Source organism: Trichomycterus rosablanca, chromosome 7 (assembly GCF_030014385.1).
Source record: "Trichomycterus rosablanca isolate fTriRos1 chromosome 7, fTriRos1.hap1, whole genome shotgun sequence".
NCBI classification, from domain to species: Eukaryota; Metazoa; Chordata; class Actinopteri; order Siluriformes; family Trichomycteridae; genus Trichomycterus; species Trichomycterus rosablanca.
This window is the reverse complement of record NC_085994.1, coordinates 39,768,042-39,785,044: the sequence shown is the minus strand read 5'-3', so window position 1 is coordinate 39,785,044 and position 17,003 is coordinate 39,768,042. Positions and strand designations below refer to the sequence as shown.

At 41.2% G+C, this 17,003-nt stretch overlaps 2 protein-coding genes across 3 annotated transcripts; one reads left to right on the top strand and one right to left on the bottom strand.

Annotated features, from left to right (window-relative positions):
• The first annotated feature begins 76 nt into the window (after positions 1-76).
• Positions 77-5,893, top strand: pla2g1b (phospholipase A2, group IB (pancreas)). Its single transcript, XM_062999420.1, has 4 exons — positions 77-1,617; positions 3,083-3,239; positions 4,571-4,698; positions 5,666-5,893. Exons 1-4 carry the CDS (start codon positions 1,584-1,586, stop codon positions 5,791-5,793), a joined length of 447 nt encoding a protein of 148 aa, XP_062855490.1. The 5' UTR covers positions 77-1,583; the 3' UTR covers positions 5,794-5,893.
• Positions 5,894-6,593: 700 nt separating this feature from the next.
• Positions 6,594-14,660, bottom strand: prkab1b (protein kinase, AMP-activated, beta 1 non-catalytic subunit, b). 2 transcript variants are annotated; one of them, XM_062999415.1, is made up of 8 exons: positions 14,585-14,660; positions 12,670-12,796; positions 10,982-11,133; positions 10,066-10,159; positions 9,795-9,909; positions 8,904-9,037; positions 7,269-7,337; positions 6,594-7,147 (listed from the first exon to the last, which is right to left on the bottom strand). In XM_062999415.1, exons 2-8 carry the CDS (start codon positions 12,790-12,792, stop codon positions 7,070-7,072), a joined length of 765 nt encoding a protein of 254 aa, XP_062855485.1. In that variant the 5' UTR covers positions 12,793-12,796; positions 14,585-14,660; the 3' UTR covers positions 6,594-7,069. The 2 variants fall into 2 exon arrangements, with proteins under 2 accessions (XP_062855485.1, XP_062855484.1); XM_062999414.1 differs by lacking the exon at positions 14,585-14,660 and adding an exon at positions 14,410-14,485.
• Between the last annotated feature and the right edge of the window lie 2,343 nt (positions 14,661-17,003).

Sequence of the window (17,003 nt, the reverse complement as noted above, 5' to 3'; positions counted from 1 at the left end):
TTCTCCCACTTTGGCGCATTCAATTTCTGCCCGTCAATCATCCTCTCACTAATGCTGGTCCCTGCTCCTGATTGGGGAGGACGAGGCTGCTCCACGCCCCCTCCGACACGTGCACAGCAATCGAACATCTTATCACCTACACTTGACGAGTGCAGTGCAGTACAGTGCTGTATACGGAGAGCCACACCCTCTACCGCACTCCTTCCCCATCTCCGTGCAGGCGCCACCAACCAGCCAGCAGAGGCCGTAATCGCACTAGTCTGAGAGAGAGTCCCCATCCGGCTTAAGCCTGCCCCTATCTGAACAACAGGCCAATCGTCGTTCATGTGGCCGCTCAGCCTCAGCCGGCAGGCAGAGCCGAGATTCGATACGATACGATGTATTCCAGATCTCAGCTCTGGTGAGCAGCATGTGTTTTTACCGCTGTGCCACCTGAGCGGCCGGAAGTGCTTTTCTGAGTTACGTTACACCTACGCTGAGGACACCTGAGGCTACAGGACATCAAGTCTCACTCAGTTTCAGTCGTCAGGTCAGACCCTGGCTTTTATTTCACTGAGCAGTTTATTAGGACATTTATATTAGGAACACCTACCATACAGCTGACCTTTGTGGGCATACAATTACTTATTGTAGTCAGTATCTGTTGCTTTGTAAGCATTTATCAATGGAATGGGACCCTCCATAGTGCACTGAGAATGTCTAGGAGTAACAACAGCTCAACAACAATAGAGCGAGCTGTAGCACATAAACTCTGAAGTGATTAATCACAGCCCAATCTAGTAGTCTGACAAACAAATGTGTTATTGTCATTATTATGATTTTTTTTAATTTAGAATGTGGATGTATCCTTGCAATCGGACAACATTGACGCTGGTCTAGGAGATTAGCACATGCCTCCTGGATTTATAAATATAGCCACATGGAGTCCTTCAGAAAACTGTTATGACTTAACACAGACCACCATTGCAACAAGAAAGGAAACCTGTGTGTGTGTGTGTGTGTGTGTGTGTGTGTGTGAGTGAATATGTGCAGCCTGTAGCCACATCATGCAGCAAGTATAAGCAATATTTTTTTATTATTATTTATTTATTAGATATTTAACATCATGTTTTACACGCTTTGGTTAAATTCATGACCCCACAGGCAGTTACTGCTTACACAAGATTCATCAGTGCAAGTTCACTTGCACATCTTTGGACTGTGGGAGGAAACTAAAGCTTCCAGAGGAAACCCACGCAGACACCGGGAGAACATGCAAACCGCTCCACCTGGGAATCCAAGCCAGGCCTTCTTGCTGATCTGAGTGCATATGAACGTCAATTTTCACGTCGGCCCAACTAGACCGAGCCTCATCGGCTCAATAACAGAACATCAGAGCAGGAAGGTGATAATCAAAGTCTCATTTCTGCTGACGCAGCGCTGCGTCGCCGAGTCCTTGAACTGATTTTTGCCAGATCAGCATTTCCTAAAGCCGTCCCCCCTCACCTGGTCCATTCCCGCGCCTCCTTCTCTTATCTTCACACTTTTCAGGATCCTCCACCTCTCGCTTCACCTCAGACATCACTCTCTGAGCGGTCCGAACCATGAAACTGTCCTGGATTCTGCTCGTTTCCACAGGTGAGCCCAGACAGACGCCTTTTATTATGCACCAAATCAAGATTATTATTATTTTTATTATTATTTGAGAAAGCAAATAATATTTTCTTATTAATTTCTTGTTTAATTCTAACATGCTGTTAATTGCCGCTGTGGTTCAAATTTTTATCCTGTGTTTTAACTGCTGCGCACCACATCTGTACTGCACATCTGGTTACCATGAACAGTCATTTCTACATGTTTCCTTTTACTGAGAAAAGATCACAAACTCGCTGTATTCCTGCCGTATTTATAATCCACTCTAATGGTAGATTTACATGCAAGTATTCTTATTTGGCTGTTGTTTTTGGGGGGAATAATGTAAGGCCATCTGTCCATTAACTGAATCTGAGGTTCAGCAGAACTGGATCCAAAATACAAAAGCAAATTTAGCATCTGAATGGCTGAAAAGAGACAATAAATACTTTGGAGCAATCATGATTATTTAGCTGCTGGATAAAGAAGATTGGAGCTCAAACTCCTCCACAGAGACGTGAAGAATTCAAATCAGATTATAGAACGTGAATCGTTTCATTCATTGGTATGCAAGCAGTTATTAAGGGAACAGAAGGGTGGTATATGTGTTGGATAACTTTATTCTTTAAATATTTATTTATTAGGATTTTAATGTCATGTTTTACACACTTTGTTTACATCAATGACAGGACAGGTAGTTACACAAGATTCATCAGTTTAAGTCTTTAATGTCAAACACAGTCACGGACCACACTTGCATGTCTTTGGACTGTGGGAGGAAAACGAAGCTCCCGGAGGAATCCCACACATACACAGGGGACAGGGAAGAACATGTAAACTCCACATAGAAAGGACCCGGACCGCCCCACCTGGGGATCGAACCCAGGACAAACAAAACGGCGGCAAGGTGGCTAAGTGGGTAGCACTGTCGCCTCACAGCAAGAAGGTCCTAGTTTCGATCCCCAGGTGGGGCGGTCCGAGTCCTTTCTGTGTGGAGTTTGCATGTTCTCCCCGTGTCTGCATGGGTTTCCTCCCACAGTTTTTACATTTGTAGTATTTAGGTACACTATTTTATTCAAAGCAGCTTACAATTGTGACTGAATACAATTTGAGCAATTGAGGGTTAAGGGCCTCGCTCAGGGGCCCAACAGTGGCAACTTTGCAGTGGTGGGGCTTAAACCAATAACGTTTAGAATCTAAGTCTGGTACCTTAACCACGAAGGTACCACTGCCAAAATTATGAGAACGCTCTTTCTAATTATTATTAAGTTCTGATGTTTCAGCCACACCTATTGACAACAGGTTCTCATAGACACAGTCTGAAATCCACAAAATGAGAGGGAGTCGGATTCTATATTAAAGCCCATGATTTTGGACCAGCATTTTAAACAAGCTCATGATCATGTGTCCACATACTTTCAGCCATGTGTTATTTTATTCTAATTTCTTGTCCCTCTCCCCCCTCCGACAGTTTGTGTGGCGCAGGGCGGGCATGTGCCCCGTGCCCTGTGGCAGTTCGGTAGGATGATCAACTGCGTGCAGCCCAGCGTGAACCCGCTGAAGTACAACAACTACGGCTGTTACTGCGGCCTGTCGGGATCCGGCGATCCGAAAGATCAACTGGATCAGTACGTAGGATTCTAACATTTCCCTACCAAGTCATTACATGCTCAGATCCAAGAACCACCCACCTCATACCTGCTGGTACACACTGACCACGGTCAAGCAAGCCTTACATCACAAATGGCTGCAGTGCAAATAAGACGCTTAATTTTTGCCTCCATGTGATTATCATGCAGGACAGTGGTAGCTCAGTGGTTAAGGTACTGGACTAGTAATCAGAAGCTTGCTGCCAAGTCGCCACTGTTGGGCCCCTGAGCAAGGCCCCTAACCCTCAATTGCTCAAATTGTATTCAGTCATAACTGTTACTTGCTTTGTGTTCCACAAATGCAAATGATCACAAATTGCCATGCAACATCAAAGCTTGTTTGACTGTGGACGGTGCCGCCTGTGTTCCAGTGAGTGCTAATAATGAAATCCAGGTCTCATTAGACTGCTGGTCCACTAAGCGTGTGGTGATCCGACTCTTCCTGATCAGATCTGGGTTGTGGTAGCAGATTCACAATCGGGAATTGGAAATGACTAAAATGGGAGATAAAGAAAAAAACACAGTGAAAGTATTTTGGTCTCTTTATGTCTTTAAATAATAATTACCTAATCAATTAATAATAATTAATTAGTAATAACCTTCCTGTCCTACATAACGAGTGATCAGAAAGAAAATATTGGACTTGGTGCTTCGGAATATAATAAAATAAACAAAATAAAAATAAACTGAGGGCAGGTGTAGCCTAGCGGTTAAGGTACTGGACTAGTAATGGAAAGGTCACTGGTTCAAGCCCCACAATTGCCAGGTTGCCACTGTTGGGCCCTTGAGCAAGGCCCTTAACCCTCAATTGCCTCCTCAAAGTTGATGTTAGAAGCAGGAAAAATGGACGAGCGTGAGGATCTGAGCGAGTTTGACGAGGGCCACATTGTGATGGCTAGACGACCGGGTCAGAGCATCTCCAAAACTGCAGCTCTTGTGGGGTGTGTCCCGGTCTGCAGTGGTCAGTATCTATCAAAAGTGGTCCAAGGAAGGAACAGTGGTAAACCGGTGACAGGGTCATGGGCGGCCAAAGCTCATCGATGCACGTGGGGAGAGAAGGCTGGTGTGGATCCAACAGACGAGCTACTGTAGCTCAAACTGCTGAAGAAGTTCATGCTGGTTCTGATAGAAAGGTGTCAGACTCCATGCCTGTTTTGGAAGCAAAAGGAGGACCAACACAATATTAAGAAGGTGGTCATAATGTTATGCCTGATCGGTGTATACTGTCACAGTACTGTACCTCACTTTGGATAAAAGCGTCTGCTAAATGTTGTCAATATAAACCTTGTTTTTTTGCTCTTTGTGTCCAGGTGCTGTTTTGAACATGATACCTGCTATTACAATGCCAGGGTCCTCAAAGAATGCCCCACTATAGCTGACCTGCCTCACATCAAGGTGTACGACTTCACCTGCTCTGACAAAACCCTCACCTGCTCAGGTACGAACAATCAAGCTCAGAAATCTTAAGCCTCGGCAGGTTTTTGTGAACGAAGCATCAGTTAGAAATGATTTTCAGTCCAACATTTATTAGAAGATGCCAGGGGGGCCCAATGGGACTGGACTGACATTGGACCAACTAAAGTCCCTACTGTGGATGCTGACGTTGCTGTATAGTTGACCCAACATTGGCAAAGTTCTAATGACCACATTATACTGCTGACCCAAAGGACAAACTTACAATGAGCCAAGAGAATTACTGACCATGACCAGATGTTCCAAAGATAGCTGGAGCTTCCCACCACAGAGCAGGTATTATTTAGGTGGTGGATGATTCTCAGCACTCCAGTGACACTGACATGGTGCTGGTGTGTTAGTGTGTGTTGTGCTGGTATGAGTGGATCAGACACAGCAGCGCTGCTGAAGTTTTTAAACACCGTGTCCACTCACTGTCCACTCTGTTAGACACTCCTACCTAGTCGGTCCACCTTGTAGATGTAAAGTCAGAGACGATCGCTCATCTATGGCTGCTGTTTGAGTCGGTCATCTTCTAGACCTTCATCAGTGGTCACAGGGCGCTGTTGGCTGAATATATTTGGTTAATGGACTATTCTCAGTCCAGCAGTGACAGTGAGGTGTTTAAAAACTCCAGCAGCACCAGCACAACACACACTAACACACCACCACCCTGTCAGTGTCACTGCAGTGCTGAGAATCATCCACCACCTAAATAATACCTGCTCTGTGGTGGTCCTGTGAGTCCTGACCACTGAAGAACAGCATGAAAGCAGGTTAACAAAGCATGCAGAGAAACAGTCAGTAATTGTAGAACTACAAAGTGCTTCTATATGGTAAGTGAACGAGGTGGTTTTAATGTTATGGCTGATCGGTGTATATCCTATTGTCAGATTAGCGTTCTATAAATGCTGCTCTACTCTTCACCATGTGTGATTTTTCTGTGCCCATAGACACCAACGATAAATGCCAGGCTGTGGTGTGCGAATGTGACCGAGTAGCTGCCAACTGCTTCGCCCGGTACAATCACATCTATAACCCTGATTATAAAAACCTGAGCAAGGAGGACTGCAAGAATTGAGAGATCCACATCAAAACGATGAAGAACCTTCTGTGTTCTGGTTTGTGTTTGTCTAAACTGCACAGAGAATAAAAAGGGAAAAAAAAACCCTGTTTTTTTGTGTTGATGGTAAATCTGGTGTGTGGATTAGGACACGTCCACAGTGGACAGATGATGATGATTACATATTTTTGAAGGTTATTACATTATTAAATGCCTCAAAAGTCGTCCCACACAGGTCAGTTTATGCCTTCCGAAGAGCAAATCGTGCCATCATGGCTCGTGTTTGTTACACATACACCAAAAGTATGTGGAATCATGACCATGATGGACATCCTGTTCCAAAATCATGAGCATTAATATGGAGTGACTCCGCAATTTTGGAGAACACCTGAGTGTACTAGTAGTAGTAGTTCTGTAGTAGGACTACAGACCCCAAGAGGATACAGCCCTCCAAGGTCAGTAGATGAGATACAACTGGGGAATTAAATATGACTAGAAAACAGAAAAATATGATGAGGTGAGCTCAGGCCCACACATTTTCTGCATAGAACTGATAAAACTGACATTTCTTGATGCGGTGGCGGACTGTGTTAAGTAATAATGGTTTTCTAAAGCAGTTTTTCAAGCAACCCACATTTTTAACAATCTGGCCCCACTCTGGTTTACAGGATGTAACATAAAGCCTCCACAAGGGGGCATTCGTGTACAGGTTTATTTAATTATTCATCAATCATGATAATCAATCATGATTCACCTGCGTACGTTTTCATCCTTATTTTGCCCCGTCCCAACTTTTTTTTCCCAGTGAGTCACAGGCATCAGATTCTAAATGTGTTTATATTTACAAACCACAATAAAGTCGATCAGTGACAACAATAAAGATTCAAGAGAAATAACAAATCGTCCCAACTTTTCTGGAAATGGGGTTTGTATGTATGTCCTGTATTTAGTAAAAACGACCACGTAGCACTCTCAAAATCAGGTGTGGATATGAGAGTGATGTACACTGTGTGGTCAAAAGTATTGGGACACCTGACCATGAGCTTGTTGGACATCTAATTCCAAAACCAAAAGCATTGACCACATTTACAATGAATTGCTCCCTGGTAAGCCTTTCTTCAAGACTTTGGAATGTGTTTGTGGGAATTTGTGCCCATTTAGTCAGCAGATGAAAAGGCCTGGGTCACAGGCAAGGTTTAATTCATCCCAACAGTGTTGAGTCGGGTTGAGTGTCCATCAGGGCTCTGTGTAGAGCAACTGGGTGTCCACATACTTTTGACCATATTGTGAATGATTATATAGGTTTGTAGAGCAGCGTAGTGACGTATTTCTTCTTATAGCGATGAGTAGCGCTGAGCACCACCACTCCATCCTGAGAGAAAACAACCACAAACAGTGAGAAGAGCGGACAAGCAACATCAGCACCTCGTATCACAGATATTCTTTTGACCGAATGGGCACAAATCCTCACAGTCTGTATGAATAAGTGTTACCTTGATGGACAGAGCGTAGAGATGATTGAGCATGACGTGGTTGGGTTCAGGAAGAAGCGCCGGATCACACTGTACATCACAAACACACACGGACATTATTATTCCAGAGGGTTATTGTGAGGGCAAATCAGGACGTTCTGCAGCAGCTGAATGTAAACCTGGAACATCCAGCGATGGTACAAGGCTTCATGCTCAAATACAACCCCTCCTTCCGTCCTGTGTCCACATAATTTGTGGGGAGCTTTTCCAAGCTGCTTTACAGTTCGACATCTTGGACATTTTGACTAACCGATTGCTAACTGAATTGCCGTAGGATTACTAGGCATTGGATATTACACAAGAAACGGCTCATTTCACGACCCGTGACGCAATTTTCACGGTCGTGAAAATAAGTAGGGCCTTATTTATAATATATATATATATATATGTAGCTATGGAAGCCCCAAAGGGTCAAAACACACTCACTGCGTGTAGAAACGTCCATCAAACCATTGTCACAATACAAGCACAGAAAAGTCTGTTACAATAACTACGCCTTATCCCACCTGAAGCACCGCTGATCTACAATGTTTGCTGATGGAGAAATTCTAACCTACAATCTGACATTTATACGAAGTCAAGGGTCTCTGCTGGATAGTATTACTGCCTAGTATGTGAGTGAATAAAACTCCCTTACAGTTTTCTCTTGTCCCAGCAGTTTTTAACATAAGTACATTTAGCATAAAATGTGTTCACCATTTTAATTGTAACATTTCACTTAAAAATCCTTGTGTTCTTCTTTTTTTTTTAATGCGATTAATCGCGATTAACTATATGAAATTCTGAGATTAATCGCGATAAAATTTTTTAATCGTTTGACAGCCCTAATATATATATATATATATATATAATGAACCTAGAAAGTACTCAGACCCTTTGAGAACCGCAGGATCACACTGGCACCAAACACTTTGAACTGGAAGAAGCTTGGAACAACTTTAAACCCTCCTAGAGCTGCGGTCCAGCCAAACTGGGCAACCTGGCCGCTCAGGTGGCACAGCGGTAAAATACGCTAGCACACCAGAGCTGGGGTTTCGAATCTCAGCCCTGCCATCCGGCTGGGTGGCTACATGAACAACGCTTGGCTGTTGTGCATCCAGGTAGGGAGCCGAATAGGGAGCTCATAACTGATGCAATTACGACCTCTGCTGGCTGATTGATAGCGTCTGCACAGAGTAGAGAAACAATGCTGATCAGCGTGTGGCGCTCCGTACACAAAGCTGATCAACACGTGAACGTGTGTCAGACTCGCTCTTCTCATTTGGGGTGGCGGTCAGCATCAGTAGAGAGAAAGCATAACGCAATCGGGTACAAATCGGAGAAGGGAGAAAATGCATAAAAAAGGGCAACCAGGCAAGAAGGGCAGGGGCAAAGAGGTCGCTGGAGATCCTGCACTCTTGTTCCCAGTGACCTGAAGAACGAACATCACAATAGTTCTAAATCCAGGCGACTTAATTCCCTTTCAGACTGAAGCTCCTGCCATCCATGTCACCTCGCTCCCAAATAGAGATGCAAATAAATCAGATTATACAGAAGAACCTGCAGCAGCAAAGCTTTTATTTCTCTGATCTGTCTGTATTATTGTGGTGCACTCACCGACACGCCCGTATCTTTATTGAGAAGGACCTGCAGTAGATGCGGAGGCAGGATGGGAGGGGAGCGCAGTCGGTCCTCTGATTTAACTAAGTACGGTTCCTGATGGTACGGTCCCGGAGGAGAGCTGGAGAAATCTGAACAAAACCAGTCACACCACAAATCATTAGTACAGACTACAGAGACACCACTTCTAATGATTACATTCATGTGTTTTAGACACAACAATTGCTAACAGGTGCAGTTTTAAATATATCTTTGATTATAATTATATGCATTCAACAATGGCAACAAGTTAGGGAAGGCCCTCTCCTATTCAAGCATGAACAGAAACATCAACCGCAAGTCAGATCATCTCAGTCACAACATCAACACCTGACCTCACAAAAGCTATTTGGACAAAACAAGCAAAACATCCCACAGACATGGTCCCAAATCCTGTGGAAAGCATTTTCAAAAACGCGTAGCTGCAAAATTAATGCCCATGCTTTTGTCCGCAATGTCCATATACTTTTGGTCATACAGTGTATGTCAGGGCAGTGTTGGGATTTTATTTCCATAAATCGGGGCGGCACGGTAGCTAGCACTGTCGCCTCACAGCAAGAAGGTCCTGGGTTCGATCGCTAGGTGGAGCGGTCCGGGTCCTTTCTGTGTGGAGTTTGCATGTTCTCCCCGTGTCTGCGTGGGTTTTCTCTGGGAGCTCCGGTTTCCTCCCACAGTCCAAAAACGTGCAAGTGAGGTGAATCGGAGACACTAAATTGTTCATGACTGTGTCTGACTTTAAACTTGTGAACTGATGAATCTTGTGTAACCGTTTCTGTCATGAAAGTGTGTAAAACATGACGTTAAATTCCTAAATAGGTAAATAAATAAGTTTCCATGAATCAAACCTACCTGAAACGTCAGCACATCCCTCAGAGTCGCTCTCCAGGGCATCGAAAACCTTGTAATCCTTCTTGTGAATCATAACAACGTTGTTCACAATGCCGGATTTAGTGGTGACGACGGGCTGAGGGATATCACAACGAAAACAAATCAGGACTGAGACTCAAGACCAGTCACACACACTGGAACCCACGGGAACCTGGTGGATGGTTGTGATCAGTAGTACAGAACTAAGCATCCACGATGGGAGCAAAATTAGTATATTAGACTTTATAAACACCTTTTTATGATCCAGCATCCAGTGTCCATCTACGTAGAACTTGTACTGATGTTCTCCTTCAGGAAGATCCACTATAGCTGTGAAATCGCTATGACTACAAGAGAAGCAAAAATACACACCGATCAGCCATAACATTAAAACCACCTCCTTGTTTCTACACTGTCCATTTTATCAGCTCCACTTACCATATAGAAGCACTTTGTAGTCCTACAATTACTGACTGTAGTCCATCTGTTTCTCTGCATGCTTTGTTAGCCCCTTGCATGCTGTTCTTTAATGGTCAGGACCCCCACAGAGCAGGTATTATGGTGGTGGTGTGTTAGTGTGTGTTGTGCTGGTATGAGTGGATCAGACACAGCAGCGCTGCTGGAGTTTTTAAACACCTCACTGTCACTGCTGGACTGAGAATAGTCCACCAACCAAAAATATCCAGCCAACAGCGCACCGTGGGCAGCGTCCTGTGACCACTGATGAAGGTCTAGAAGATGACCGACTCAAACAGCAGCCACTGTTGGGCCCTTGAGAAAGGCCCTTAACCCTCTGCAGTATAACGGCTGACCCTGCGCTCTGACCGACATGCGAATTCCATTGTACTGTACACGTGTATATGTATATATGACAAATAAAGGCGTTCTTTTCTATTCTATGACCAAACTAAAGTGCTTTTATTTCCGACACATTATAAAAAGAAAAAAAAGTTAGTTTTATATATAAGAAGAGTTTAGAATGTCTCACCAAAGTGCTTTAGCTCATTATTACTGTGCATTTAGGACCTGCACCCCTCTAAAGTTCTGATAAACCTTAAAACCCTTGGAATTTTTGATGTTTGGTTTGAGCTGTGCTTAGATGCACCTCTGAATCACCATGTCACAAAATGGTGAGAACGAATACTTAACAAAAAGTGCACTGCTGTCACCTCTTGGTCAGAGGGATCTTGCTGGACCAGTTGTTAAAGGACCCGGAGAGAAAGACGTCTTTTGCCGGACCAGACCAGGAGAAAACGGTGGGATGGTCCACTGCAGAAGATCGAGATTCGCTCTGTATGTCTTTCTGCCACGCCAAAAACTCCTGTCCACACAGAGCGACACAACAATATGTTACAGTACGTATATACGTATCATTTTCTTTCATTTCTTTACTGTAATTTCATATAATAATATTAATAATTTCCCTTGAGATAATTAAAGTATCCATCCATCCCTCCCTCCCTCCCTCCCTCCATCCATATTATTTACCTTTACTCACCAAATAATTGCCCTCTTGGTCATCAGATTAATTTATACCAGCTATTTTTATCAAAGCCAATTAAACAGAACCAGGGTTTATTTCAGCATCACTGTGGAATCAAAATATCAAACCTTCAAACCTTTAAAGCCAAGCAGTCACCTTAAAACTTCTACGGAAACACTAAGCCATGATTTCCAAGGCTTCAGGACTTCACAGTGAGAGCTAATATCTTTAAGCTAATGAAATTTGGAACAGTGGCGAATCTACCCAGGGCTGCCTGCTGAAATCAAGGGATTTTCTAACCAGAAAAATCCCAAACGATCCCTAAAATAACATCAGAAGATGTGCAGAAGTCTTGCGCCTCAGCTCATGCCTCAGATCAGTGTTTATGACTTTATTAAACAAAAATATGATTTCTGGAGGAGTATGAAGGAGAACATCAGAACAAAAAAAGATCCTGTAATAATAATAATAATTAAATAAACTTGTAGGCGAACGCCCTCCTTGTGGAGGCTTTATATGTTACAATATGTAAACCACAGTGGGACCAGATTGTACAGATGCATTGTTTGTGTTGTCTGGGTCAAAATGTGGGTCGCTTAAAACAAAAGTAGGCAACCCAATCAAAACCGAATCCTTCTGGACAAGCGTCTTCATATATGTGCTGAGAAGCTACGTTGATCTGTTAGGACCTGAACGCCGTATAGTTATGGAGGGATTTTCTCCCTGAAGCATGTCAGATCATCTGTTTATGAGCTGAAGGAACGTTTTGACGTGGGACCTGAAATCAGCAGTTTTATCTCTGATGAGCAGCAGTGAGTCTGATTAAGCTCTGATAAAGAAGAGTGGAGACGTGAAGATTCGATTATAAACTGATTAGTTGCTGTCAGAGCTGATAAATGAGGTGGAATCAGATATTAACTTGATGGGCAAAAACTTCTTAAATAAACAAAATTATGTTTTGTTGTGTGTTTTTAGCAAGTTCTTTTTTCATACGATGATTAATGAGCCTAAGACCTTCAGTGCCCAGTGTTTGTGCACGTCTGAGATTGATTTTCTGTTGTTTCTAAGCTTTAAAGTGGCTTATATCTGGTCTTTACATGTGAAAACACTGATAGACTCTCAATCTAACAGCAAACACCCGGTCAGTCACATGTTCCAAAATATTTGCTCGCCTTCGGTTTGTAGTCTGATAGAAAATGTGCTGCTCTAGGTTACTGATCACATGTGATAAAAGGAGATAAAAGCTTAAACTCTAAACTTTTGATCTCAAACCTAAATGTAATAAACTGACCGGTCGAACACCTCTGGAGTGGACGGTGTGTATATTTAGGCAGGTGAAATACCACCTTAATCATGACCCACTGTGATCGTTACCTTTGCATCGTCCTGGAACAGATCGACATCTTCAGTCATCAGGATTTTGGCTCCGTCTTTAGCACCTCGGCTCCTCTGCGCTTTCTCGCCATGTGCACTCCTCTCACTGCTGGCATTACCCATGATCCTGAGGGGCATCAATCAAACCACATGACCAAACTACAGAAGTCGCCACAGGTCGACTTGGCTTGTCTTTTCTGACGCAACCCTCCTATTTCTCTCCGGGCTTGGGACCGGCACTTTGGCCACCCCACCCCACCTTGGACATTACCCAGTCATGACCACGCAGACGCCCGACCGGCTGATATCACCACTAAAATGTCAATTACACAGTAAGTGTTAATTATAAAGTGCACATTATTAATAAAGTGAATGTTAATTACAAACTGAAGAATAATGAAGAATAAAGTGAATGTTAATTATAATGAGAATGTTAATTATAGAAACTGTTAATTATAAAGTGAATGTTGATAATAAAGTGTTAATTATAAAGTGTTAATTATAAGGTGAACGTTAATAGTAAAGTAAATGTTAACTAACAAAAATGAAAATTAACAACAAAGTGTTCATAATAAAGTGAACGTTAATAATAAAGTGTTAATTATAAAAGTGAATGTTAATAACAAAGTGAATGTTGATAATGAAGTGAATGTTAATAATACAGTGTTAATAAAGTGAAAGTTAATAATAAAGTGTTAATTATAAAGTGAATGTTAATAATACAGTGTTAATAATAAAGTGAAAGTTAATAATAAAGTGTTAATTATAAAGTGAATGTTAATAATACAGTGTTAATTATAAAGTGAATGTTAATAATACAGTGTTAATAATAAAGTGAATGTTGATAATAAAGTGTTAATTGTAAGAGTGAATGTTAATAATACAGTGTTAATAATAAAGTGAAAGTTAATAATAAAGTGTTAATTATAAAGTGAATGTTAATAATACAGTGTTAATAATAAAGTGAAAGTTAATAATAAAGTGTTAATTATAAAGTGAATGTTAATAATACAGTGTTAATAATAAAGTGAAAGTTAATAATAAAGTGTTAATTATAAAGTGAATGTTAATAATACAGTGTTAATAATAAAGTGAATGTTAATAATAAAGTGAATGTTGATAATAAAGTGTTAATTGTAAGAGTGAATGTTAATAATAAAGTGAATGTTGATAGTAAAGTGTTAATAATAAAGTAAAGATTAACAATAAAGTAATGTTGATAATAAAGTGTTAATTATAAAGTGAATGTTGATAATAAAGTGTTAATAATAAAGTGAATGTTGATGGTATTGTTAATAATAAAGTAAAGATTAATTATAAAGTGTTAATTATAAAGTGAATGTTGATAAAAGTGTTAATAATAAATTGATAATTAATAATACAGTGAATGCTGATAATAAAGTGTTAATTATAAATTGAAAGTTAATTATAAAGTGAATGTTAATAATAAAGTGTTAATAACAAAGTGAAAGTTAATAGTGTTAATTATAAAAGTTAACATTATTAATAAAGTGAATGTTGATAATAAAGTAAAAGTTAATAAAAGTGTTAACTATCAAAATAATTAATTATAAAGTATTAATTATAAAGTGAATGCTAATACTAAATTGAGTGTCCATAATAAAGTTAAGGTTAACAGTAAAGTGCGTGTTAATTCCAGGCTTGCTGTGGGATGACCTGTGGGATGATGTTACCGGTACACTATACTGTAAGTGTAAGAATATCGCGGTGTCGGTTTACCGTGATTGCGGTTGCAGTAACGAGGAAGTGAGGAGAAAGTCCACCAGCGCGCGCTCACTCACAGATCCTCATTATTAGACTAAAGTTTAAACTCTTCTGATCACTTTCACTGCAGACCTCACCAGTGTGTGTGTGAGAGAGTGTGTGTGTGTGTGTGTGTGTTGTGGTTTCTTACCCTGTAAACACGGTCTGTGTTTGCTCGCTGCTGCTTCCTCTTACTTCGCCATGTTCAGCACCAACAATCACACACGCGCCCGCCCGCGCGCGCACACACGAACGCGCGCGCACACACACGAACGCGCGCGCACAACACATTTCCGCTAACAGTGCTGCTAACAGTTTTAAACTTCAAATATCAGTAAATAAACACAGATAACTTAATATTATCAGCACAAACCAACCATTTATTTATCTCATAACACGTAATAACGCATTTATAATGCAGTGACGTGTATTATGTTCGTCTTTTTTGTATTTTCTGTACATTTTCCCACTGATTTTCCTCAGAATGTTGTTGTATTCAGTTACCCAAAGGTAATTTATCCCTCCTGCTGCTGATCTCCACTCCTAACCCAAGAGGGTCGCAACCACACGTGTGTTGTACGAGGCTTCATATAGAGATCCGTACCGCGCACAGAGAGTCATGCACCGACCCCCATTATCCCCCGTCTCTGTGCAGATGCCACTGATCAGCCAGCAGAGGTCGTAACTGCAGCATTAATGACGAAACCCTGTTTAGCCATTGCCCCGTCCCTTACAGACCTGTCCTGGCTGGCTGATAGCAAATCTGAGATGCGAACCTGTGAGCTTGAGATCTCAGCACTGAATACATTTATGTTTAAATTCATTAGATAGTTAACATACACACACACACACACACACTATTATTAACATATACTCATACAAATAACCATCATTCATATACACTTGTATGTTAACATGGGTGTGTAAGTTACATATGAGTGTACAGTATAATGTTCATAAAAGGTGTGTGTATGAGTGTGTTAATGATAGTTGTGTGTGTATGTATGTGTTAATGATAGTTGTGTGTGTATGGGTATATAATGTTGAGGATAGCTGTGTGTGTATGAGTATATAATTTAATGATAGCTGTGTGTGTATGTGTGTGTGTTAATGATGGCTGTGTGTATATGAGTATATAATGTTCATGATAGCTGTGTGTGTATGAGTATATAATGTTAAGGATAGCTGTGTGTGTATGCGTGTGTGTTAATGCTAGTTGTGTGTGCATGAGTGTATAATGTTAATGATAGATGTGTCTGTGTGCATGTTAATGCCAGTTGTGTGTGTGTGTGTGTGTGTGTTAATAGTGTGTGTGTATGAGCTATAATGTTAATGATAGTTGTATGTTTGTATAAGTGTGTGATATTTAATACTTGTGTGTGTATAAGTATATAGTGTTAATGATAGCTGTGTTTGCATGCATGTATAATTTTAATGATAGTTGTGTGCGTGTGTTAAGGATAGCTGTGTGTATGTGTGTGTTTTAATGATAGATGTGTGTATATGAATATGTTAATGATTGTGTATTAAGTGTTTTTTGGTAGTTGCATGTTGTGTTGATGAATGTTTGAGCTGTGTTAAGTTTCTCACGACTATCCATTTTCACTGTGTCACCACTGTAAACACACACACACACACACACACACACACACACACACACACAGAGTGCCAGTTCTTTGCTATATTTAACTGAAGCATTTCTTATATTACAGATCAGACTTCAGCATCATCCGTACGCTGCACATTGCTGAGAGACTCGGGTTCAGTCCCACATTCAGCCCGACACGCTTCATTCATCTAACAGCTTTATTTCAGTGCTTACGTTTTACATTCTTTACAAAATCACAATCACACATTCATATTTCTGTACAACATACACTTTACAATCAGAGTCTTTTTTATTATTATCAAAAAATCCCAAATAATAAACAGAATTAACCCAGATCGTCTGATTTAAAAGAGACATTCTAGGCGAACACGAAATAATACACATTAGCCATGATTACATGCAGACTAATAATCGGTTAATAATGATAATAGCTCAATCGGATGAGAACACGCCCATGTATCGGCCATTCTGAGTGAACAAAGTGGGCAATGCTTTAAAGCAGCGCCCCCCAACCTTTTTTGCACCACGGACCGGTTTCATATAATATCAAATTTCATGGACCAGTGGGGGCAGGGGGATTTAAAATAGAATAACTATAGAACGGAAAATCAGTGTAAATCCTGAGCTTTTTTCGCTGCAACGAGACGCTGCTCCCACCTAGTGGTGATTGGGGACAATAACACCCAAAGTGTGTTGGAAATTTAGTTGCCCTTGTAGCGTCTCTAATTATTTATTTCTTCTGTGAGGCCCGGTAATAAATGGTCTGCGGCCCGGTGGTTGGGGACCACTGCTTTAAATGATCTGTAAAATAGAAGAATAACAGGCATGTAAACATCTGTATATGAAAGTTTTGGTATGTTTGGTACATCATAACGCAAATTTACATAATTCAAAATGGCAGGAGCAAAAAACGGGTGCACCTGCACGAGTCGAGTTCATACATCGACGGGCACTGTGTAGG